General features: G+C 45.9%; 1 protein-coding gene across 3 annotated transcripts in view; it reads left to right on the forward strand.

Moving 5' to 3' along the window:
* GOLGA1 (golgin A1) overlaps positions 1 to 23,730 on the forward strand; it is a 46,181-nt gene that overhangs the window by 13,906 nt on the left and 8,545 nt on the right. For all 3 annotated transcript variants that reach the window (XM_045790960.2, XM_087869376.1, XM_045790959.2), the window contains 9 exons: positions 166 to 294; positions 616 to 785; positions 1,267 to 1,378; positions 9,757 to 9,882; positions 11,668 to 11,763; positions 14,481 to 14,576; positions 16,010 to 16,159; positions 16,708 to 16,803; positions 23,212 to 23,301. In XM_045790960.2, coding sequence (XP_045646916.2) covers positions 166 to 294; positions 616 to 785; positions 1,267 to 1,378; positions 9,757 to 9,882; positions 11,668 to 11,763; positions 14,481 to 14,576; positions 16,010 to 16,159; positions 16,708 to 16,803; positions 23,212 to 23,301 — 1,065 coding nt within the window. The remainder of the gene's footprint in view (positions 1 to 165; positions 295 to 615; positions 786 to 1,266; positions 1,379 to 9,756; positions 9,883 to 11,667; positions 11,764 to 14,480; positions 14,577 to 16,009; positions 16,160 to 16,707; positions 16,804 to 23,211; positions 23,302 to 23,730) is intronic.

Consider the following 23,730-nt stretch of genomic DNA (forward strand, 5'->3'; position numbering starts at 1 on the left):
GGGAGAGATTACTTAAAAATAAAACTTTAAGAAGTTTTAAAAAGAATTCTGCTGAATAAAAATTAAAACTTTGTGTAGATTTTTTTTAAAAAAAGCATTCTGCTTACATAATATGGATTTGTGGTGTCTTCGTTGCCTGAGATGATGTCTTCTTCCTCCAAATAGGAGAAAAGGTTTCTGGCAGCTCAGTTGCAGGAAATGAAGAACCAGAGTTTGAATCTTTTCCAAAGGAGGGATGAAATGGATGAACTAGAGGGCTTCCAGCAACAGGAACTAAGTAAAGTAAAGCACATGGTGCGCAATTTTGTTTTCGTAGCTACGTGCTGTATAGATGATTCATTACTTTGATTTTACTAGTCATCACTGTCTGATTGCTGATGAACATACCCTAGTAGTCTTTGATATTAATCATACGTGTATGTTTTTCGATTTATCAAAGTGGGAAAGTTCTGTTTGGAATGTGCTTCCTTTTCCTTTTCTTTCTGATTTACTACCAGGCCCCTTATAAGCTCACAAAATTGTTATGGAAGTTTGGCTTGTCGGTCCATATTTTTAAAAATGGGTCTCAGTACTATTTCTTAGTAGTGGCCCAGTGAAACTTTGTCTTTGTATCAGCTTTTAAAAAAAGAAGAAAGTCTGGGGAAAATGGAGCAAGAGTTGGAGGCACGAACCAGAGAACTTAGTCACACCCAGGAGGAGTTGATGACCTCCAGTCAGATATCATCAGACTTGAGCCAGAAGCTAGAAGAATTGCAGAGACACTGCTCAGCGCTGGAAGAACAGAGGTTCTTGCTTGGTCTGTGGGGCCCATGGGAAGCGGTGTTAGTGTAGCTCTGGCTGTATAGCTCACCTGCCTTCCCCACTGCTCTTTGCAACACTTTCTGATCTCAGTTCTGGCAAAGGCTTCTAGACTGTCCTTACCTGTCCAGGGCTCGAGACCCTCTACCCCTAACACCCAACACCCTCCCTCCCCTTCACCTGCCGAAGCTCAGCTTCCAAGCCTGCCAGGTGATTCAGATATGTTTTTGTTTCTGAGCTATTGGGTAACCAAAGGCAGATCACGATTTTTTGCTTAAAACTGGGTGGAATTTTTCTCTTTGGGCTTCTACTTCAGAAAGAGCTAAGGAGTCTTCTCCATTGATAATCTTCACATGGCTAACATTTGCAACCTTGACATATAAAGAACCATCTGTATTTTTCCTGTAGAAGAGTGTCTCTTAGATGAGATTTCCAAATGTGTTTCTTGTCTGCTTTCTTTCAATGAAGAGATCGTGTGACAGCTTCAAAAACAGGAGCAGAAAATAAGATCTCAGCCCTGGAGCAAAAGGAACAAGAGCTCCAAGCGTTCATTCAGCAGCTTTCCATGGATTTGCAGAAGGTGAGTAGAGTACTAGGAGTGGATCCAGGATTCATGAATGGGGTAGAAACTAAGTCCGTCAGTAATTTCTGTCGCAGGGTAGCTGCTGAAACTTCTGTTTCTCATGCAGAGTGTGTGGCCCTAGTTCCTGGTCTAGCCAGGCTGTATTCTCATGGGAGTGGCCACACAGCTGAACAGAAGAGGTGAGGATTGTCCTGGCAGGAAGTCTCAAAGCACACCATTTGGTCTGCTCACATTTGCCTTTAAGTACTACATGGCGGATCTTGAGCATAAGAAAATGTAACAGTCATGGTTAATGTGGCCTAATCCGGTTTGTTCCAAATAATAATCCTTATAATTCATTTGTTCATTTGGCCAACGTGCATTTATTGCCCTCCTGTTATAGGTCTGTGCTAAGTTTTGAAACTATAAAGAAGAATAAAAAATATTATTATTGACTATAGACTAGTGTTTCTCTGTGGTAGGTTTCTTCTCACCATTTTGAATAGAACATTTGTATTGTATGATTGTCCCTCGCACTGCAGGACACTCAGGTTTCCTGGCCCCTGGGTTCTTAGTGCCAGTAACATCCTTCAGGCATGGACAATCCCACTTTTCCCATCATATGAAAAAACCACCCTGGCGGGTGGTATGACCAACTTTATCCTCATCCCTGGAGAACTGCTAATCTCAAGTGCAGCAGAGACTTACAGCATCATTACAGTAGAGTAAGATTTGTGTGAATTCCTTCTAGGTATTAGCATACCTACAAATGCCCAGATGGAAACTAAGAGAAGTTATATACCTCATTCAGAGTTCAGCAGTGAGTGACAAAGCTGGATTCTAACCCAAGTCTTAGTCCAAAACTCATGCTTGTCCTACTGGACTGTGTTGCCTCCCAACAAGGGTCACCCAGTAACTAGATCTCACATATATGAATGACTGTGATACAAGGTCTCTCCCCTCAGTGAACTGAAGATCTAGACACAGTGTTTTCTCAGAGGCTTACAGTTTCATTATAGAACTCAAACCTCCTGTGACCATAAGAAAACAAATTCTCAACCCAACAAAACCCAAACAAGTGAAATAGATTTTGTAATGGAAAAGATATGCCCTCGGGAGAGTGTGCTTTTCCAGCACAGGAGTGAAGGAACTCTTCCTGAAGGAACTGGAATTTCAGAGATGGGTAGGACAGCAGGAGGCAGAGAAAGCAGAAGGGCACAGAATACATAGGGGTGGGGGAGATAACCTACATAAAATTTTGGGATTCAAGGAACCCTTTGATATCAATTAGAACCATCTAACTATTGCATAATTGGAAAAAGTAGTTTTCTAGACTAGTTATACTAAAAAGTTCCCTCATTCATTCTGAAAATATGATCGGAGCCTTCCTGTATGCCAGGCTCAGTGCTCTGTGCCAGGCGTTAGAAATACTGTGGTGAGCAAAAACAGATACCGCCCTTGCCTTTGTGGAACTTCTAGTCTAGAGGGGAAGTCATATCAATCAGTAATCACATAAATATGTAATTGCAAACTGTGGTACGTGCTGTGAAGGGAAACTACAGGGTGTTGTGGGATCCTTTAATGGCATCAGATCTGATCTAGCCTTGGAGTCAGAGAACACTCCCCTTGAGGAAGTAACATTTGAGCTGTGGAGGGGGAGGGGCAGTGGGAGAGAATTTTAAGCAAGAACAGTGGACAGTATGAACCATAAACGCAAAAACCTTGAGGCAGTAGAAGGATGAGCACATTCAGGGAACTGGAAGAGAGGAACACTGAGTTAGAGAAAAATGGATTGGTGGAGGAGGAAACGTTGAATGGGTTTCCAGTTAGGAAGCTCTTGTACCTGTCCAGGCATAAGATGGTGGCTTGGACAAGAGTGGTGGTGAAGGTAATGGGGAGGTAGACAGATTTATGAAATCATTTGCTAATGTAGTGGATGTAGGAGGGGAGTAAGAGAAAAGGAAGTTTTGGTGATTTTTGGATTGATCAACCGAGTAGCTGATGGTGTCAATCATTGGGCTAAGAGCACCAGAGGAAGGACAGTTTTATCACGAAGATCATGAGTTTGGAGTCAGTTTTTTTGTTGTCCTTATCATTATTGAGTAGATGTAACATTTATTAATTTAAGTAAGGTAAAGAGTGTAACAAGGCAGTGAACCCCTATGTATCTAACCCACAGGTTAAAAAGAATAATATGCTTATCTTTGAGGTTCCCCGTGTGCCATTCACTGTTCATCCCATTTCTTTTTCTTTTATAAGGAATCTAGAAACTGTTCCATTTCCTTTTTTTTTCTTGCTTTATAATTTTACTATTATTTTATCCCTAAACAGTATGTATTTTCTGTTGTTTTTCATGCTTTTTAAAAATTATATAAATTAGGCTGTAGGTATTCTTCTAAAACTTGGCTTTTGGTGCTCAACATCGTATTTCTAAAACACATGCGTATGGATCATGAAGCTATAATTTGTTCTTTTCTCAACTATATAGTATGAAGTTACCAAAGTTTATCCATCCTATGGACCATCCACATTGGGGTGTTTCTGGTCTTTTACTATCACGAACAAGGCTGCCGTGAACTTTCGTCTACCTGTGCAAGTTACTCTAGGGTATATTTAAGACGTGGAAAGGTTTGGGGTGCCTGGCTGGCTCAGTTGGCAGTGTGCACGACTGAGATTTCGGGGTTGTGAGTTCAAGCACCCCATTGGTTGTAGAGATTACTTAAAAATAAAATCTTAAAAACAATTTTGTACTTTTTCAACTTTTCTGGATAATGCCTCGTATTTTCCATAGTAGTTGCAGTAATTCACACAGTCCCACCAGCCATGTCTAAGAGCTTGCTTGGCTGGTTCTGCTTCCTTGCCAACATGGTATATTATCAGACATTTATTTTTTGCCAGTCTAGTAAATATGAAATATTTTCTCAGCATGACTTTAATTTGCTTTTCTCAGATTTTACTAAGAAGTAGCACTGTCTTTTCATGCTTATTGGTCATTATTGTTCTTCTGTGAAGTACTCGTTCAATTCTTTTGCCCATTCTTCTACTGCACTCTTTTTCTCCTTGATTTTATAGGATTCTTTATATATGTCCTGGCTGCCATGCTCCCTTGTCAGTTATATGGGTTGCAAATGTCTTCTCCCAATTTTTGCCTTGTCTTCACACCCTTTATGGTCTCTTCTGATGAAAATATGCTCTTAATTTTAGTATAGTTGAATTTATTATTTTCATTTAAGTTCACACTTTTGCCTTTTCATTTTTATTTATTTACTCATTAAAAAATGGGTCCCCCTTCAATGGGATTTCCATTTTATTTATTTGTTTTTTAAATAATCTCTAGACTCATTATGGGTCTTGAACTCTACAACCCCCAGATCGAGGGTCACATGCTCTACTGGCTAAGCCAGCCAGGTGCCCCCACTTTTGGTTTTTAAAATCTTTTCTTACCCAGGATTATAATGCTATTTTCCTATGTTGTTATATAGGAAGTTTTATGGTTTTGCTTTTTACAGTCAAGTCTTTAATATGCCTGAACTGTGATTTTGGTTTGAGAAAGGGATCTTTATCATCTTTTCTAAAAAAAAAGATTGTTTTGGTACCATTTATTGGTTCTTTTCTCACCAATCCGCAATGTCAGCTTTGTCACAGTTCAGGTTTCCATACGAACATGAAACTGTTGGGCTTTGGGGCATATGCCACTCTGGTATTTGCAAGATACTATACATCGCCTTTCCAGCTATGGTATTAGGACAAGTCCTGGTGTCTGATAAGACAAATCTCCTCACCTAATTCTTTTTCATGAGTATTTTTGAATAGTCTTGGCCCATTGTTCTTCCACAGAACAGCTTGTCAGATCCCTCAAAAAATTTTGTTGGGGGGCACCTGGGTGGCACAGCGGTTGAGCGTCTGCCTTCGGCTCAGGGCGTGATCCCGGCGTTATGGGATCGAGCCCCACATCAGGCTCCTCTGCTATGAGCCTGCTTCTTCCTCTCCGACTCCCCCTGCTTGTGTTCCCTCTCTCGCTGGCTGTTTCTGTCTCTGTCAAATAAATAAATAAAATCTTTAAAAAAAAAATTTTTTTTTTTGTTGGGATATTGATTGGATTGCATTGAATCTGTAGGTCCATTTGGAGAGCGGTGATTACTTCATGATGTGAGTTTTCTTTATCCAAGAACATGATCTATTTTTTCAGATATTCAATGTTGCTTTTTTTTTTTTTTACGACTATAAGATTCTGTGATTTTCTTCATAAAAGTTTGTTATTGACTATTAAATTTATTCCTAGGTACTTTATTTTTTTATACCAATTATAAATTGTGTCATTTTAAAAATTTTTGTGTTTGTTGCTGGCATATAGAAATACTGTTCTTTTTGTATATTGATTATTTTTGCACAATTTATTAACTGTTACTAAGCTTAATAACTAATCTACAGATTTTTTGGGGTTTCTTGAATAGCAGTCATCATCTGTGAATAATGATGGTTTTGTTTGTTTCAAATTCTTATACCTTTTTTTTTCGTTCCCTTATTCTGTTGGGTTGTTTTCTTATTGTTGAATTTTAAGAGTTTTTTTTATATTTTGGATGGCAGTTTTTATCAGATGTGTCTTTTGCAAATGTTTTCTCCTAGTCTGTGGCTTGACTTCTTATTCTCTTGACATTGTCTGTAGCAGAGCAGAAGTTTTTAATTTCGATGAAGTCTAGCTTATCAGTTATTTCTTTCATGCATCACGCCTTTGGTGGTATATTTAATGAATGATTGCTATACCCATGGTCATCTAGGTTTTCTCCTTATGTTATCTTCTAGGAGTTCTATAGTTTTGAGTTTTACTGTTATACCTCTGATCCATTTTGAGTTAATTTTTATGCAAAATGTAAGGTCTCTATGTCTAGATTCTTTTTTTTTTTTTTCATGAGGATGTCCATATGCTCCAGCACTGCTTGTTGAAGAGGCTCTCTTTGCTTCATTGTACTGCCTTTACTTCTTTGTCAAAAATCAATTGAATATATTTATTGGCGGTCTATTTCTGGACTCCCTATTCTGTTCCACTGATCTATTTTGTCTTTTCCTTCACCAATACCATCCTCTCTTGATTACTGTAGTTTCATAGAAAGTCTTAAGGTCAGGTAGCCTCAGTCTTCTCCTTCAATATTGTGTTGGCTTTTGTGGGTCTCTTGTATCTCCATATAAACTTTAAACTCATTTTGTTGCAATCATAAAGTAACATGCTGGGGTTTTGATTGGGATTGCATTGAATCTATAGATCAAGTTGGGAAGAACTGATATCTTAACAGTATTGAGTCCTTCTGTCCATGAACATGGACTATCACTCCATTTATTTAGTTTTTTCGTGTTTGTTTGTTTCATTCATCAGAGTTTTGTAGTTTCCCTCACATAGATCTTATACCTATTTTGTTAGATTATACCTAAGTATTTCATTTTGGGGGTGCTGATGTAAATGGTAATTGTGTTTTTAATCGCAGATTCCACTTGTTTATTGTTGGTATGTAGGAAAGCCAAAAGTTGACTTTTGGTTTTTGGTTTTGGTTTTTTTTTAAGGTTTTATTTGTCAGAGAGAGAGAGCACAAGCAGGGGTATAGGCAGGCGGAGGGAGAAGCAGGCTCCTTGCTGAGCAAGGAGCCCGATGTGGGACTTGATCCCAGGACCCTGGGATCATGACCTGAGCCGAAGGCAGGCGCTTAACCAGCTGAGCCACCCAGGCATCCCAGCAGTTGACTTTTCTATAACAACGTTGTATCCTGCAACCTTTCTAAAACTACTTGTTATTTCTGGGAGTTTTTTTACCAATTTATTTGGATTTTCTAGATAGATGATCATGTCATCTACTAACAAAGACAGTTTTAGGTTTTTCCTTCCCAATCCATGTATTTGTATTTCCTTTTCTTGTCTTATTACATTAGCAAGGATTTCTAGTACAGTGTTGGAAAGGATTGATGAGAGGGGCATTCTTGCCTTGTACCTGATCTTAGTGGGAAAGCTTTGAGTTTCTCACCATTAAGGATAATGTTAGCTGTAGCATATAAGGTGTTGTGGGCCTGAAGTAAAGCACTGAGAGTGGAGAGGGGGTTATGGTGTACAAGAACACTAAATGGAAATTCGTGACTGATTCTTTTTCTGTCCCTACCTTTGCCTAACACCAAAACTTTGGTTTTCACTGTAAAGTCCCCTGTATCTCTCAAGTTCACTTTGATGTGTAGTAGAATGAGTACAGGCTTTGGCTTCAGAAGACCTGAGTTTGAATCTCTAATTTATCACTGGGATGTGCCTTTGGGCTAGTTCCTAAGCTTCAGTTTCCTTATAAATGGACACAGTGAAGGGTGGTGTAAGGACTAGGGAGCATGGGAAGTGCTTACTCATGCTCTGAGACTCTAGCTGCCACTGCCGCACCCTGCTACACATTATGATTATTGCATTATTAGTGAGAGACTCACCGTGATTGGTCATCATAGCCAAACTGTTTTTCTTTCCCAGCAAACTCTCTCTCCCTCTGTCTTCTCTGTTTTGTATCATGTTACCATTTCACCAGGCATCTGAGTTACAGACTTGGGAGTTGTCTCTACCTCTTCTCCCAGTTTCCTAGTCATGCCGAACTTGGCCCTCACCTCTTTACATGTGTTGCACTTTACCCAGAATGCTTCAACCCCCTTCTCCCGGGACTTGCCTCGTCAGGAGGCCTGATCTGATTTCCTCAAACAGTTAATCCCTCCTGACTCTGATATAGCACCTTGTATGGCCCTCTGTTGCAGCATGATTGTATTGTTTTACAATTAATTTTGTGCATATGTGTCTTTACCATGAGCCACCTTGCTTCTGTGGGTCAGGAACTGTGTCTGGTTGTATCCTCAGAAGACTACACACAGTATAGACTTGATAAAAGTTTACTGAATTATGGAAACTTGAATCTAGAGAGTTCAATCTCTGGAGCCCTCTATTACCTATCCTCTCACCCTTTGAGAATTTTTTGTTTAAAGATTTTATTTATTTGAGAGAGCATGAGGAGGGAGAGGGACAGAGGGAGAGGGAGCAGGGAGTGAGGACCCCGATGCGGGGCTCAATCCCAGGACCCTGGGATCATGACCTGAGCTGAAGTTAGACGCTTAGCCGACTGAGCCACCCAGGTGCCCCCCTGTGAAAATTTAGAGTGGCAAATGCTTCATCCTAAAACCCTAAGCCCAAGTTGCTACATTTTATTCTGAGGAGAGATTCTCTGGGCTCCAAACTGAACATGAAAGTCTGTAGCTCGAGATGATCCACAGAAGCGTAAAGTGAGGAAGCAGAGTGCCTGTGAGGAGGCACAGGTCTTCACAGTAAGGTGCTGATGTATAGGAACCTTTTTTTTTTTTTTTTCAGAGAGCGAGAGAGCACAAATTGGGAGGGGGCAGAAGGAGAGGGACAAGCAGACTCCCCGCTGAGCAGGGAGCCCAACATGGGGCTCAGTCCCAGAACCCCAGGCTCAGGACCCAAGCCGAAGGCAGACACTTGAATGACTGAGTCACCCAGGCGCCCCTATATGAACTTTTTTTGGAGAGGAGAATGGGCGTCTTCAGTGAATACAAAGACCACTGGGGACCTAAGAACTTGTGTAATCAAAGCTTCCCGGATCTTCTGCTTTGACATTAAGCAGCATTTGAAGATTGGTAACAGTGAGAGGAACCAAGTCCAAACCCGCCACCACCACCACTACCATCACTGCTAAAGAGATAGACTGAAATAAAGTAGATAGCTGCTTGTTTTGGGCCAGGGCGTGAGGTGCACAGTGGCTCTGCCCTGGTCACTATGCTGGGAGCCAGGATGAATGTGATCCTGTGTTTTAGAAGTTCTCTCTTAGCCCTTAAGTCAGCTGCCTTGGCATCATTACTGCTTCATCCAGCCCCACATTTCCAGGAACATTGTTCTCTTGGTCATTTGTAGTGGTTGTGGGGTCCTTTTTCAGTGGCATTACCTCTGCCAAGTTTGGCATCTGGGCTAAAGATGTAGGTCCTGTTGGATAGACTAATCGCATTAAATGTGCTCTTGGTGAGAGTAGAAGGTAGTAGATCAGGACGGTACAAACTGACGGTCTTAGAGAAGAGGAGCATCTTCTCAGGGTCCTGGCTGCATTCCGCTGAGCTCATAGCCGTGTTCTTTCCCACATCACCAGTTGCTTAAATTGAATGAGCGATTGCCTCTTGCTGCACTAGGTCTGAACGGATGCCTGGGTGGTGCTGGGTTCCGGTCTGGCATCTTTGTCCCTTTTCAGGGAAGATTTCTTCACTGTATGATCTTCTGAGAGGCAGTTGAGAACAGAATTTCAGGGAAACGTGATGGTCCAAGAGGAGACAGGAAGTGGGAGGGAGAAAGGGGTTGTAGTGTAATGTAATCTCTGCTCTCATTTGCAGGCCAGTGCTGAGACTCAAGAGAAGGAAAAACTCATCACACATTTGCAGGAGAAGGTCTCATCCTTGGAGAAGAGACTAGAGCAGAACTTATCCGGAGAAGAACATGTGCAGGAACTGCTGAAAGAGGTAACGAGCTCTCTTCAGACAGCCCCTGTTGGGGAGGGAGTGGGAACACTGCAGATTTCATACGATCCTAGAGCCGCAGAGCCAGAAGGTCCACAAGCAGCTGGGAGAAAAGAGCACTCCCTCCTACTTCTGACTGTCCTGTAAAAACAGCCACCTGTGTCACCTGTGCGTACCACGTTTTCCTCAGCAAAGGGAGAGCTTCGTTCAGAGATGCCTATGAGTAAACAGCATCCTAATCACCAGTAAACCGCACCTGGTGATCTATGCCACTTAGGCTGTCCTGTCTTACTGCCCTGCTTTCTTCCACCTTTTGTACTTTCCAGCGGCCAAGGAAAATCATTACTGTCTGCGTGTGGCATGAGCACAAATCGCCTTTGGCAGTGAGGGGACCCTCCTTCGCTGAGCGAGGCTGTGGAACAGACTGGCCTTTTGCCCAGTGGTGTAGGTGAACTTGCTTTCTCATCAGGCCTGAGCCCATTGTCTGCCCATGTTCTGTTCCTCCTCCTCTTTGTATCCCAGTGACTGACCTCACCGTGACAGAGGTGACAAAGCCAAAACCTGGGGCCTAGATTAGATCCCTACTGTCTTTGTTTCAACTAAACATCTCCATCTCCACTGCCACTGTTGTACTCAGGGCTTCCAGCAGCTCTCGCCTAGTCCATAGAAGAGGTCTGCAGACTGGCCTACCCAGCATCAGTCTCCTTCACCCCTAAGGTGGTCTTCCGCGCCCACCGCCGAGCTGGATTCCTGGCCGCCTTGCTCCCTTAGCCTTCTTCCCCAGCTCCCCTGCAGTCTGCAGTGTGTATCGCATGGGTTCTGGCTGTAAATTAATTTCTAGAATCAGACTGCCTAGGTTTGTATCTCGCATCTTCTACTTACTAGTTGGTGACTTAGAGCAAAAAACTTAATCTGTGTTTGTTTTCTCCTCTGTGAAATACGGTGGATAATTGTACCAAACAATAGAATTGTTAGGATTCAAGGAGTTACAATATGTGAAGTGCTTAGAATGAAACCCTAAAACATAGTAGGGTCTCTGTATATTTCAGCTGTTAATATTATGATCCTTATGTTAAGGACCCTTATTTTAAGGATCATCATTCTTTTAAAGCTTAGCGTGCATAGGAGGTACTTGGGAAGTTTATTTAGAGTGTATATTCCTGCCCCCCAGAAATCCTGTTTTCAGTAGGCCCAGTTTCACCTCAAGTTTAACACCCACTTACCTCCCTCACCAAGTTAGTCTAACACCCGTGTGTGGACAACCCCACTTTAAAAAACATTGCCTACAGAATTCAGTTCAAACTTTTCTGCAGCATAAAAATCTTCCCGTGATCTGCCCCTCTGCCTGACTTTCTAGTCTTATTTCTTGACCTGAGTCCACCATTGCTTTAGCTCTTTGCAAGCTGTAGCTCCCCGAAGGTCCCAGGCTGTTTCACGACTCCAGTGATCATCGCTCTGCCTGGGTGCTCCCCCTGCCCCGGGCCACGTGTGAATTAGGGAGCCACGCACTTTCCTGAGGCAGTGAGTGGCCTGCTGTGGGCATCTCTGTGGGTACTAACTGCACTCTATTAATTTTTTTGTTAGTCTTTTGCCTCAGCCTCAAGGTCAAAGGACTGTGTCAGATTTATCTGTGTGTACTTCATGATATGTGAATTTTATCTCAGCTGTTATTTTTAATGCATTCGTGTCCCCTGTGCCTCACACAGGTCACAGTATGTGGTAGACATCAATAAGTATTTATTCAATGGAAAAATGATTGTTTTCTTTTACTCTTCTTTCAACTTACAGAAAACTGTTGCTGAGCAGAATTTGGAGGATACCAGACAGCAGCTCATGGCAGCCAGAAGCAGCCAGGCCCAGGCCATTGACACCCTGGAGACTCGGGTACTGACCTCACTCCCAGGGGTTCCTGTGTCTGGGTGGTAGCCTGGTTGGATGACATCGTCGGGGGAGAATCCCCTGGGGTCAGAGGTTTTCTTTTGAAGGGACTGTTTCGGATTTTATTTACACGTGGCTGTGTTCGTCATCTTCGTTCTTGCCTCATCACCACCATCGTTCCACACAGCACTGTTCTCTTGCATATTCCCTTTTATCCTTGTGTCCTTCCCTCCCACAGAAAACCATTCTGATGGGGTTAATAGAGATCCCTGTGTTGTGGGGTTACCTTAAGGCCTTGTTTTGTGTGCATGTGTGTGAATTTACGTAAGCAGTATAGTTCCGCAGACACTGCCCCCTTTACCTGCTCCACTCTGTCCGTGTCCACGTCGTGGTGCTCACTGCTCTACATCGTGGTTTTCTACCAGATGCTGGACTTCCAGCTTGCCGCCCCCTGTCACCACAGGCTACATTGCACTGAAAAGCCTTGTCCCTGTCACCTTGAGGACAGAGAATGCATGTGACCTAACGTGACTAAGTAGGACAAGAACGGTCCTGCAGGGGCTGCCCCTGGCTCTCCCCTCTAGCGCACATGCAGGTTTCAGCATCGGCATCGCTGCCTTGTCCAGCCATTTCTTTATTTGTCTGCCAGTTTAATGAGTGTGAAGAGGTGGAAAGAGTAAGGGATCTCTATGGGGCCTCTTTCATGAGGGCACTAATGCCGTCAAGATGACTCCACCCTCATGACCCAAGCACCTCCCAAAGGCCCCACCTCCTGTTACCATCACATCGGACATTAGGATTTCCACATGAATTTGGGGGAACACAAACATTCAGACCGTAGCAAATGCTTAGCTCCTTTTGAAAATCCTATTTCCTGATAAATATGCTTTAAAGCTCTGTATTTCTCAATACAGCTTGGTTTCTTTTATTAGAATTCAGTTCTGTTTCTGAATATCTATCTTTTTATTGTGATAAAATACACATGACATAAAAGTTACCATTTCAGCCATTTCTAGGGCACAGTTCTGTGGCATGAAGCACATTTATTCACACTATTTTGCAACAATCAACACGATCATCTCCAGAACATTTTCATCTTCTCAGACTGAAATTCTGTCCCCATTAAATACTGACTTCCCTTTCTCTCCCACCCCCAGCCCCTGGCAACCACCATTCTACTTTCTGTCCCTATAAATCTGACTACTCTAGGAACGTCCTATTAGCAGAATCATACAATATGTGGCCTTTTGTGTCTGGCTGATCTTACTTGACATATGTCTTCGAGGTTCATTCATGTTATAGCATGTGTCTGAATTTCATTCCTTTTTAAGGCTGAACAAGCCTTTTTTTTTTTTTTTTAATTTTATGTAAACTCGATGCCACGCATGGGGCTCGAACTCACGACCCCAAGATCATGAGTCCCAAGCTCTACCGCTGAGCCAGTCAGGTGCCCTAGGGCTGAATGAGCTTTTTCTAAAAGGCTTTCATTCCTTTATATGTCTCTGCCACGTTTTGTTTATCCCTTCCTTTGTTGATGGCTGTTTGGGTTATCTCCACCCTCTGGCTATTGTGAGTAGTAAATAGTAGTGTAGTGCTATGAACAAGGTTTTTGTGTGAGCTTTTACTTTCATTTCTCTTGGGTTTATACCTAGAAGTGGAATTGCCAGGTCATGTGATAACTCTATGCTTAACCTCTGGAGGATCTGAATCTTTCTTGAGCTCTGCCTCTAAGCTGAGACTTGGGTAGCTACTTTCTGAACCCAGGAGTTTAAAAAACTAGGTTTCAGTTCTGGCTCTGCCACTAATAAAATTCGTGATCCTGGGCAAGTAACGTTACTGCTCTCCTCTGTGGAAATACACTGTCCTCCGGAAGCTGCTTCAGCTCAGTCTTCCATGTGCGTGTGTATGAGGAACCATGAGACCTAAAAGTACCCCTCTCTCTTTGGGTACCTACTTCCCCTCGACAAAGCTGCAGCCTTCCTTGTATTTATGTTCTCGTAATAAACTTCCTCAAGGTCAGGCCTTACTCAGCAAACAAGTGGATTTTATCAGGGAAATTGGCAAAGATGACTGGAACGGGATAAAAATGCCCTGTTGGAAAGCCACAGCCAGCTGGGCGGACAGGGTGTGTGTGGTCCTGTCCACGGGGCCAGCCGCACAGCCTCGTGCAGTGCCTCGTGCAAAGTCAGACGGGCCTGGTGTCTGTGGAATGAGTGAAAGTTTCTGTCGTGAGCAGTCATCCCACTTCTGGGAATCCGTCCTAAGGAAGTAGCTCAAAGCAGGTCACAGAATGTTAGGTGGAGATGCTGGCTGCTGCGTTGTCTCAGATGGAAGAGTGGGGAAGCGCCGGCGTGCCCGCACGGCAGCCAGCGGGTCGGTAGATCGTGAGGTGTCCTTGAAAGAAATAATCTAAGTTCTGAAGACTGCATGGGAACACAGAAGGAAACTTGAGTGAGGAGGAAAAAGACAAAGTTTTCCTAGAATTGTATACAAAGTTGTAAAAAAAAAAAAAAAAAAAAAAAACTTATAAAAAGACACCCGAGGATATGATGTTAGAATAGTGGCGTCGTATAATGGTAGGTGTATAGGTGTATTTTTTTTCTAACTTAAAATTTTTCTGTAGTGTACCCGTTTGACAACTTAAATGGATTTGATTTTTCAAGCTGTTTATTACCACTCTTCAGCTTCTTTTGAATGAAGGAAGGCTTGTCTTCCCCCCGCAGGTGAAAGAACTCGAGCAGAGCTTGCAGGCATCTGAGGAGAAGCTAAAGCACAGCGGTGATGTCATGGCGGCTCAGGAAGCTCAGATTCAGGAGCTCGTAAGTGGTTCGGGGCCCCTGATGCTTGCGCTTTAGCCTTTGCAGCTGCCCCAGACTCTCTCCGGTGAGGTATCTGGACCCGACCTCAGGCACACCTGTGGAGCTGGACGTGAGCAGCTGGGCAGGTGTGCGTGGAGGGAGTCAGGACCTGCTGGAGGGTCCGAGTTACCCAAAGAGTTGGAGCCCGGCTAATTCCCATCTGACAGCTGGCCGTGGGGCCCATCCTTGTTCTGGGACTGTTAGAGGTGGAGGCTTGCAGCCGGGGCTGTGGAGAACAGGGTCCCGGCTCTGGGGAGAACAGGGTGAGGGCTTGGCCAGCTGTCGCAGCCCCAGGTGGGGTGTTGAGTTAGAATCTGGAGAAATGCAAACAGTACTGATGGTGTGGTTGCCGTTCTGGTCACTGTGCTCAGTATTCACGTGTCTCAGTCCTTGCTGCAGACCTAAGAGTATGTGCAGTTATCCTCTTTCTCTAGAGGAAGCTGGTTCAGAAAGACTGGGTCAGTAACCCAGTGGTCATGATCTCCCAGCTAATAAATGGTAAAACCCTCACCTTTCTTAGGTCAAAGCCCTTGTTCATCATCACTGTATTATACAGATGGTCCCTGATTTATGGTGGTTCAACTTAATGATTTTTTGACTTCATGAGATGCAAAATCAGTATGCCTTCAGTAGAAACTGTACTTCACATTTTGAAGTTTGAGCTTCTCCTGGGCTAACGATGGGCAGTACGGTCCTCTCCCTCAGTGCCCGACAGTGGCAGGGAGCCACAGCTCCCGGGCGGCCACGAGATCACAGGGCAGACAATTCTGTACCTATGCAGCCTTTCTGTTCTGTACTTTGAGCGCAGCATTCAATAAATTACGTGAGATATTCAACACTTCGGTGTAATATAAGCTTTGCCCGGCTGTAGGCTAATTCAAGTGTTCTGAGCATTTTTTAAAAAAAATTTTTAAAGATTTTATGTTTAATCTCTCCACCCAGTGTGGGGCTGAGACTCACAACCCCGAGGTCAAGAGTCACAATTAGTACAGACTGAGCCAGCTGGGCACCCCCTTTCTGGGGATTTATTAAAGTAGGCTAGGCTAAGCTGTGATGCTTGTTTGGACTTAATATTTCAACTTACAATGGGATTATCAGGTTACAACCCCATCGTAAGTCGAAGGAGAGCTACACTGCCTCCCCAGGAAAAGCCTCAGCCGTAGAAGACAGCACCAAGTCGGGTGAAGGAGGGCCGTGTCTTAGGACTAGCTGGTGCCCGAAGGCTTCCCCCCAGCACCGAACAGGCCAGGGGCAGTACGCAGGGCTGCAGGTGGGGACCTCAACAGCACCCAGGCCAGAGATCAGGAAGGAGAGTTGTTTCTACTGGAACCCATCTTTGGGTCACGGAGGCAGAGAATGGGGTCCCATGGGTAACTGTCCTCCCCCCCGCCTAGGCCGCCGCGAACAGGGAGAGCAGCCGGGCGCAGCAGCAGGTGCTCGCTCTGGAGCAGCAGTGCTCGGAGCGCGTCCACACTCTGGAGGCCGAGCTTGCGGCCCTGGAGAGAGCCCGGGCGGCCGACCGGACAGCCGCGGAGCAAGAGGTGGTGAGTGGGGAGAGGCGTGATGCGAGGCTTGCGAGCACCAGGTTCCCGCGTGGCTGGGCTGCCAAGTCGTTGACGGGGAGAAGACCAGTCCCCCCCCCCCCCCGCCCATGAGGGAACCACTTTTTGGAGCAGTTTTTATCTTTCCAACAAGGCACCTGCTCGTGAGAATGGATGTAAAATGGCTGCTTTTTATAAAACCCCAAACAGCTGGGTTTTCTTTTCTTCTGGGCCACGCAGGGGCTTACTGACGCTTCCTCTGCAGCCCCTTCAGCTTCTTCCTGCTGTTTCTCCTCAGTGCTCTTGTTCCTCCCTCATGGCTTCTCCCTGCCTCTGGTCACTCCCCCCGCTCCGCATCTCCAGAGTCCCGAGCCGTGTTTCTTCCTGTGAGGCCGGTGTCAGCTGGCTCTTTCGGACCCCTGCCCCATTCCCATCTCCCGGCCCTGCAGTGGTGCAAAGGGCGGGATGCAAGTTCTGTATCTGTAGGACTGTGTGCGGGGGAAATAGGATAAAGCCCTTTTCTTCTCACACGTGCTTTTCTCAACTTGCAGAGAGAGCTGGAGCAAGAAAATGCAGCCCTCAAGGAAAGTAAGAGTGAATGTGAACATTCTTTACAGCACCACCAACTTGAGCTGCAGAAGCTAAAGGTATTTATCTAGCGGTGCCTGCGTGTCACAGCAGTGCCTGTCTTTTACGTGTGTATTGGGAGCAGCCCAGTGAACGTTCTGTACTCAGAGTGAAGGCATGAACTAGCGTTTGGTCAAGCGTTTGCTAGATGTTTGCTAGAAATTGTCACCTCATTAAGCCCTCTCGGTGATCCAGGATGGTAGAAAGAATTATGCTCATTTTGCAATTAATGTCATTTGAGGCTCTGAGTATAAGCGATTTGTCCAAGTTCTATACCTCGTTCGAGGCAGTGCTGGTCTGACTTCACTTAACCAGCTCCCCCTCTGCCATCCGCAGCAGCCGCCCGAAAGTCATGCTATCAAAGCACCAGTGTTGTTGATCTTTCCAGTGGGATTAGTAGAGCAAGGGCTTAAGTGGTCGTAAGGAGCTTGTCCGTTTATGCTGGAGCCCGTGTGTAGAGAGGAGGGAGTTGTCTGCTGGGTTGTTACCCTTTCCCCTCTGAGATCCTGGTGCTTTAATCAGACGTTGCCCGCTTCTCCGTCTGGGCATAACTGGATGCGAAGGGAAAAGAGTTGCGGCCACTTTCTTAGAGGCCTCTAGGCTCCTCTGCCCCTTGCATCGGAGCCCTTAGATGGTGGATCGTTGCCGTACTTGCCCAACTTGCTCATGACATGGATCTTGTGGGTCTTTTGACAGAGACCTCAGAACATCCGTAGCTGAGGGTCTGCACTGAGCAAGCTTCCAGTAATTGTCGCTGCTAAGTCAGGTAGCCGCTAACGCGTAGTGCTGAAGCGCGGGAAGCATGTGCTTTGGAGCCAGATCTGTTTTCATGTATCCCTTCAACAAACGTTGGGGGACCTGTAGGCACCACTGTAGGTGCTGGGATATGAGCGAAACGGGCGAAACGTCCCCCCTGTGGAGCCTGTAACTAGAGATGGCAGACAAGCGTAAATGCCGAGAAGAGAGTAAAGCAGAGCGAGGGACAGAGAGTAGGAAGGAGGGGACTCTCTTAAATATGGAGGTTAGAGCAGGCTTCAGTGAAACTTGAGCAAAAGTCCTGAATCATGAGAAGGGGCCAGCAGTGTGCATGTTTGGGAAGGGAATAGTCCAGACCGAAGAAATAGCAAAATAGAAAAGCTCCGAGGCAGAAAAAAGCTTAGTTTGTTCAGAGAATGGCACAAAGGTCCGTGTGGCTGCCGCTTAGTGGGCTGGGGCAGAAGATGAGAGGAGGCAGGCAGGGAAATAGTTGGGAGTTTTAAGCAAAGAAGTGATGGGAGAAGTTTTGTGGGGTGTTTTGTTTTGTTTTGATGGGCAACAAAGCAAAGTTTATTGAGCGATAATACAAAGCTCCTGAAGAGGGATGGGACCTGAGAGGGTTGAGGGAGAAGTTTTGTTTTAAAACAATTACTCTGGCTCTTTGTAGAGAATGTTCTGGAAAGAAAGCAAGTAGAGAAGGAGGAAGATCTGTTAGGAGGCTTGGATATTATACCACTGACTATGTTTAAGGGCTTAAAGGACAAAATTGAAAATTTCAGCGGAGATTTGGAAACTATACTAAAAGACAGCAATGTTAAAAGGGGAAACAAATCAGAACACGAGAGCCAGAGAATGTAGAGCTGGAACTAAGAATGTGGTAGACTCCAAAAGGGTATGCGGAAGCTTTTGGGGGTAATGACTATTTTCACGGTTTTTACTGTGTGTGAATTTTACTAACTCACCACATCACACGCTTGAAATACGTGCAGTGTATGTTATATTTCAGGAAAGTTGTTTTAAAAAACAATACATTAAAAAAAAAACCCAATATGATTAAGAGGAAATTAGAACTCAAGAATTAGTGTGTGAAGTGGAAGGAAGGACAGAATGAAATACAGAAAAGGCGTGATAAAAGACAGGATCCTGGGGGTGCCTGATCCCAGGTCATTGGGGACTTGGAAGGGAGCACACAAGTGAGACTGAAGCAGTTATTATTATTACTTTTTAAAAGATTTTACTTATTTTTTTAAAACATTTTATTTACTTATTTATTTGGGAGAAAGAGCGCACAAGCTGGGGGGAGGGGCAGAGAGAGAGGAAAAAGCAGACTCCCTGTGGAGCAGGGAGCCCAATGCAGACTCGATGCCAGTGACCCTGGGATCATGACCTGAGCTGAAGGCAGACGCTTAACTGACTGAGCCACCCAGGTACCCCCATTTATTTATTTTAGAGAGAAAGAGAGCAGGGGGAGGGGTAGAGGGAGAGAGAATCCTAAGCGGACTCCGTGCTGATCACAGAGCCTGACGCTGGGCGGCCTCAATCTCACAACCCTGAGATCATGACCTGAGTGGGAACCAAGAGTTGGACGCTTAACCGACTGAACCACCCAGGCCCTCTGAGACCAAAGCAATTATTGAAGTGATAATAGCTAAGAAGTTTCCAAACTGCTGAAAGCTGTGAAGTCACAGATACAGGTGTGAGGATTCTTACAAATCCGAACAGGGTAAATGTAATTTTTTAAATTTTTTAAAAAAGATTTATTGAGAGGGAGAGAGAGAGAGGATGAGCCAGGGGAGGGGCAGAGGGAGAAGCGGACTGTCCGCCGGGCAGGGAGCCTGACGGGCTCCATCCCAGGAGTCCGGGATAGTGACCTGAGCTGAAGGCAGATGCTTAACCGACTGAACCACCCAGGCGCCCATTATTTTTTAATTTTTTTAAAAGCTTATTTACTTTGTTTTAGTAATGTTTCCCCAGTGTGGGGCTTGAACTCATGACCCCGGAGATCAAGAATCACATGCTCTTCCGACTGAGCCAGCCAGGCGCCCCCAGGATAAATTTTAAAGTCTATACCCAGGGGCACCTGGGCGGCTCAGTCGTTAAGTGTCTGCCTTTGGCTCAGGGCGTGATCCCAGAGTCCTGGGATGGAGCCCCGCATTGGGCTCCCTGCTGGGAGCCTGCTTCCTCCTTTCCCCCTCCCCCTGCTTGTGTTCCCTCTCTCTCTGGCTGTCTCTCTGTCAAATAAATAAATAAAATCTTTAAAAATAAATAAAATAAAATCTATACCTAGACACATCATGGTAGTAGAACTGTAAAAACCAATAAAACAAAAACAAGGAATTAGTCACCAACAGATTTGCACTAAAGGAAGTGCTAGAGCTCATCATTCAGGTGAAGGAAGATTCTAGATAGACACACTGAAGATGTGAGGCAGTAAGAAAGCATGAAGAGCAATGATCATTGCAGCTAATGTACACAAGAAGAGACAGAAAATCTGTCCTGCAGTGTGTCCATCACGGTCCAGTCAGGAGAAAGGAACCATACCAGTTATTTGAGTGAGAATTTATGTTCTCGTGTAAGGTTTTTAGTCCAGCACAGAAATAGTCATAAGCTATCACGAAGGTAGCCACTGCAACTAAGGGAACAAAGCAAAGGCGGAATTATTAATCTTAGGAATTAACACAAAGAGCCCCACAGATATGACACTCCGACCTCTGAGCCGGGGGGGGGGCGCTGTCAGTGGGTGCTGGTGTGTGTCCGGGGAACAAGGCAGTGAATGGAGTCAGCCCCATGTCTTGAGAAAACCTGCCGCTTCAGGACGAAATTGCTGCTGCCCGGTGAAGCAGCATCGCGCACAGAAACAGGAAGCTGACAGGAAGGAGCGAGTCTTCTGCTCTGTCCCCCTGCCTTCCAGGCTCCCTCGAGCTCCTCCTGTGGGCAGAGATTCACATAGAACCAGCTGGACGAGCAGAAATGGGGTTTGCAGAGTCTCAGGTGTAGCAGGGCAAAGCCGACTATAAAAGGGGGCGGGGCGCCTGGGTGGCTCAGTCGTTAAGTGTCTGCTTCGGCTTGGGTCGTGATCCCAGGTTCCTGGGATCGAGCCCCGCATCGAGCCCCGCGTCAGGCTCCCTGCTTGGCGGGAGGCCTGTTTCTCCCTCTCCCACTCCCCCTGCTGGTGTTCCCTCTCTCGCTGTGTCTCTCTCTCTGTCCAATAGATAAAATCTTTTTAAAAAAAAAAAAGAATATAAAAGGGGGACCAGGGTCGATAGGCAGTAACTTAACAATCAGCACACACAGGCTGTTAGGAAGTGTGGTTAATTTTCACCTGTTTGGGGAATGTTCTCAATATCTTGATTTCTAGTTTAGTACCATTATGGTCAGATAATGCACTAGCTGATTTCAGCTCTTTGATCTTCATTGAGGCTCGTTTTATGACCCAGCCTGTGGTCCGTCTCGGGGAATATTCAGGGCACCGCTGCTGTGAGGGGCAAGCATCCCATATGCACTCCTTAGATCAGGCTGGGTAAGAGTATTGTCCAGATCTTCTCTATGGTTTCTGATTTTTCTTTTTTGTCTTCTTGTTCCATCAGTTAGTAAGGGTAGTGTGCCGAATCTTCCAGCTATGATCATGGATTTGTCTCTTTCTCTCTCTCATTCTGCCCGTCTTTGCTTCAGGTATTGTGAAGCACTATTTTTAGGGGCATCCATCTTTAGAATTCCCTCAGGGAGGTCGTTCCCAGGTGCAGAGAGCTGCCGGAGGCGGGGAGCCCGGTGGCGCAGCCACGCTGAGCCGTGCCAGACGGCCTCGAATCCACAGCCCCAGGCGGGTGTGGCTCTGCGGCAGCAGCGAGGACTTCGGAGCCGCGTGGACTCCGTTCCGCGTGCCGGCTGGCTCCTCACTGGCTGATTCTTGAGGGAATCTAGGTTCCTTTTTTCAACTGAACATATTCACCCTTGCCTTCAAGAGGATTAGCCTAAGGATCCGTGTGACCCTGAGGAAAAGTCCCGCGTGCAGTGCCTGGCAGGGAGGGGCTTTGAGTCTCTGGTTCCTGCCCTCACCTGCTTTCCTGGCTTTCACTCAGTCTGCCTGCCGTCCTCTTAGACATCAGCTGTCAGATGATGTCTCCTCTCCCCTCCCCAGGAAAGGCTTCTGCCAACCCCCCCCCCCAGAAGCAGGGTTTCAGAGCTGCTTCTCCTGCGGCAGTGGAGCCTCCCCTGGTGAGGGCCGTTGTCTGGGGTCGGGCAAGGTCTCTCCTCTTGAATTCAGGCAGCTATTTTTCTCGTCTTTACTAGAGATGGACTCAAGGAAGGTCAGTTCTGACAACTCCACAGTAGGAGCCAGAATGCCCCTGGCCAGGAGGCTGGCCTCTCCCTCCATGAACCAACTTGTACCAGCATCAGTGGAAAGGGAGGTGTCGTAGGGCAGATAAGTAGCTCACAGAACCAGAAAGACTTGTCCGACCAGAACCAGGGGGGGCCTCAGGTCTCTTTTCTTCCCGCATCATGCTGTTTCCTGCCCTGTCAGTTACCAAACTCTTGGCCTTGCTTTTCTCCATGATGCAGACTGCGGCCTACAAATTGGCTGGACATCACCACAGCAGCTCCAAGCTGGTAACGTGCCAGCTTAGGAAAGAGAGCTTCTCCCCCTAGGCTTCACCATATAAAAAGGATTCGGATATAAAAAGGGATTTTGACTGGCCCATCTGAGGCGACAGAGCCACCCCTTGGACAAGTCAGTTTGGCCAAGGGGCTCCAGTATTGTGATTGGCCAGGTCTGAATCACATTCTTATCCTTGTAGCCACAAAATGGACATATCATCATCACTGGCGGCCCTACCGGAACCACATGGAACTGCCAGGTGGAAGAGCAGTGACGAGGCTCTTACCCCAAAAATAGGGCGGTCCTGAGTAGGCTGGAAAAACAGATGTCCCTGACCAGAACAAAGGCACCTGAGAAGTCTGGGGACTGAGCAGTGAGCGTGCCATCTGTCGCAGGGAAGAGGACTGATGTGTTTGTCAGGAGATAGTTCTGTGCTCTTGGGAAGGCTGAGAAGGCAGCCCTGCTCAGCGTAGAAAATTTTCTGGGTGGTAGGAGTCTGACATCCAAAGGCTTGGCTCTGAGCTCAGACAAACTGGCTTGAAACCTGGCTATCCCACTAGCTGTGGGACCTCAGGCACACTAACCTCTCAGAGCCTTTTTCTGTCCTATAAAATGGATAATTTTGCTGAGTCTGTGGCATTCTGTCCTATTACAATTCAGTAATTGCTTCTTATTTTTCCCGTAATTGGGTTGCTCCAGTCCACTAGTCCGTTCACGTGGGCCTGACGATCTTTCTTATTCTTCCGTGTTGATTTCATTAGACCAGCTCTTCTCTTCGAGTTCTCGGTCCCCTAACCATGGCCCAAGAACTGCCTGGTGTGCCCAGGGGATAACCGACCCTCCACGGTGTGCCCATCTGCAGAGTGCTCGGTGCGTTGCCCAGCAGGACAGTATCCCAGAGGGATACAGATGGCACTGCAGTGAGAGGGCAGCCCGGGAGCCTCGAGAAGCAGGAAGGACGTTAATTTGACCCTGTTAAGACCCTGTTCCCTCAGTGGGCTTCAGGTAGCATGCTGCGAAAAAGCTGTGAAATGAGTTTTGAGACCCAATCTCCTACCCGTTTTCTGGATTGTAGGAAGAATGGAGCCAAAGAGAAATTGTGAGCGTCGCCATGGCTCAAGCCCTAGACGAGGTGCGGAAGCAGAGGGAAGAGTTCCAGCAACAGGTAGGCCCCGCTTGACCCCGAGATGTGGGCCCCAGGGTGGGGTGTTCCAGCCTCAGGGAGGACCAGCCTGCCTCCCCGTGTGTCCAGGACAGGGGGTGCACCTAGGTCTCAGGAATGCCATCAACTGAGTGATTCCCCTGAGGTCTCTAGGAAGGTGGGAGAAAAGTGTTACAAAGAAATCTTCTCCCCACAGGATAGGCCTTTTTTGATTTGTGATGGTCAGTTATTGTTCTAAATCTCCCCTGGGGAAAAGCCCCCATCCGAGTACCTACTGGGCTCTAATTCTGTGAAGGGGCCATCACTGCCCACGGGGCCCCAAGATCGTAATCAGTTGAGCTGTCAGTGGGAAGGGTGGGAATTGCCTTCCTTTTCAGAGAGACTCAACGTCAGGTCCCAGACCTGGTGGTTAATGGGCTCTAGGCCTTCAGT

Source organism: Ursus americanus, chromosome 18, assembly GCF_024610735.1.
Source record: "Ursus americanus isolate L20-20 chromosome 18, mUrsAme1.1.p, whole genome shotgun sequence".
Classification (NCBI taxonomy): domain Eukaryota; kingdom Metazoa; phylum Chordata; class Mammalia; order Carnivora; family Ursidae; genus Ursus; species Ursus americanus.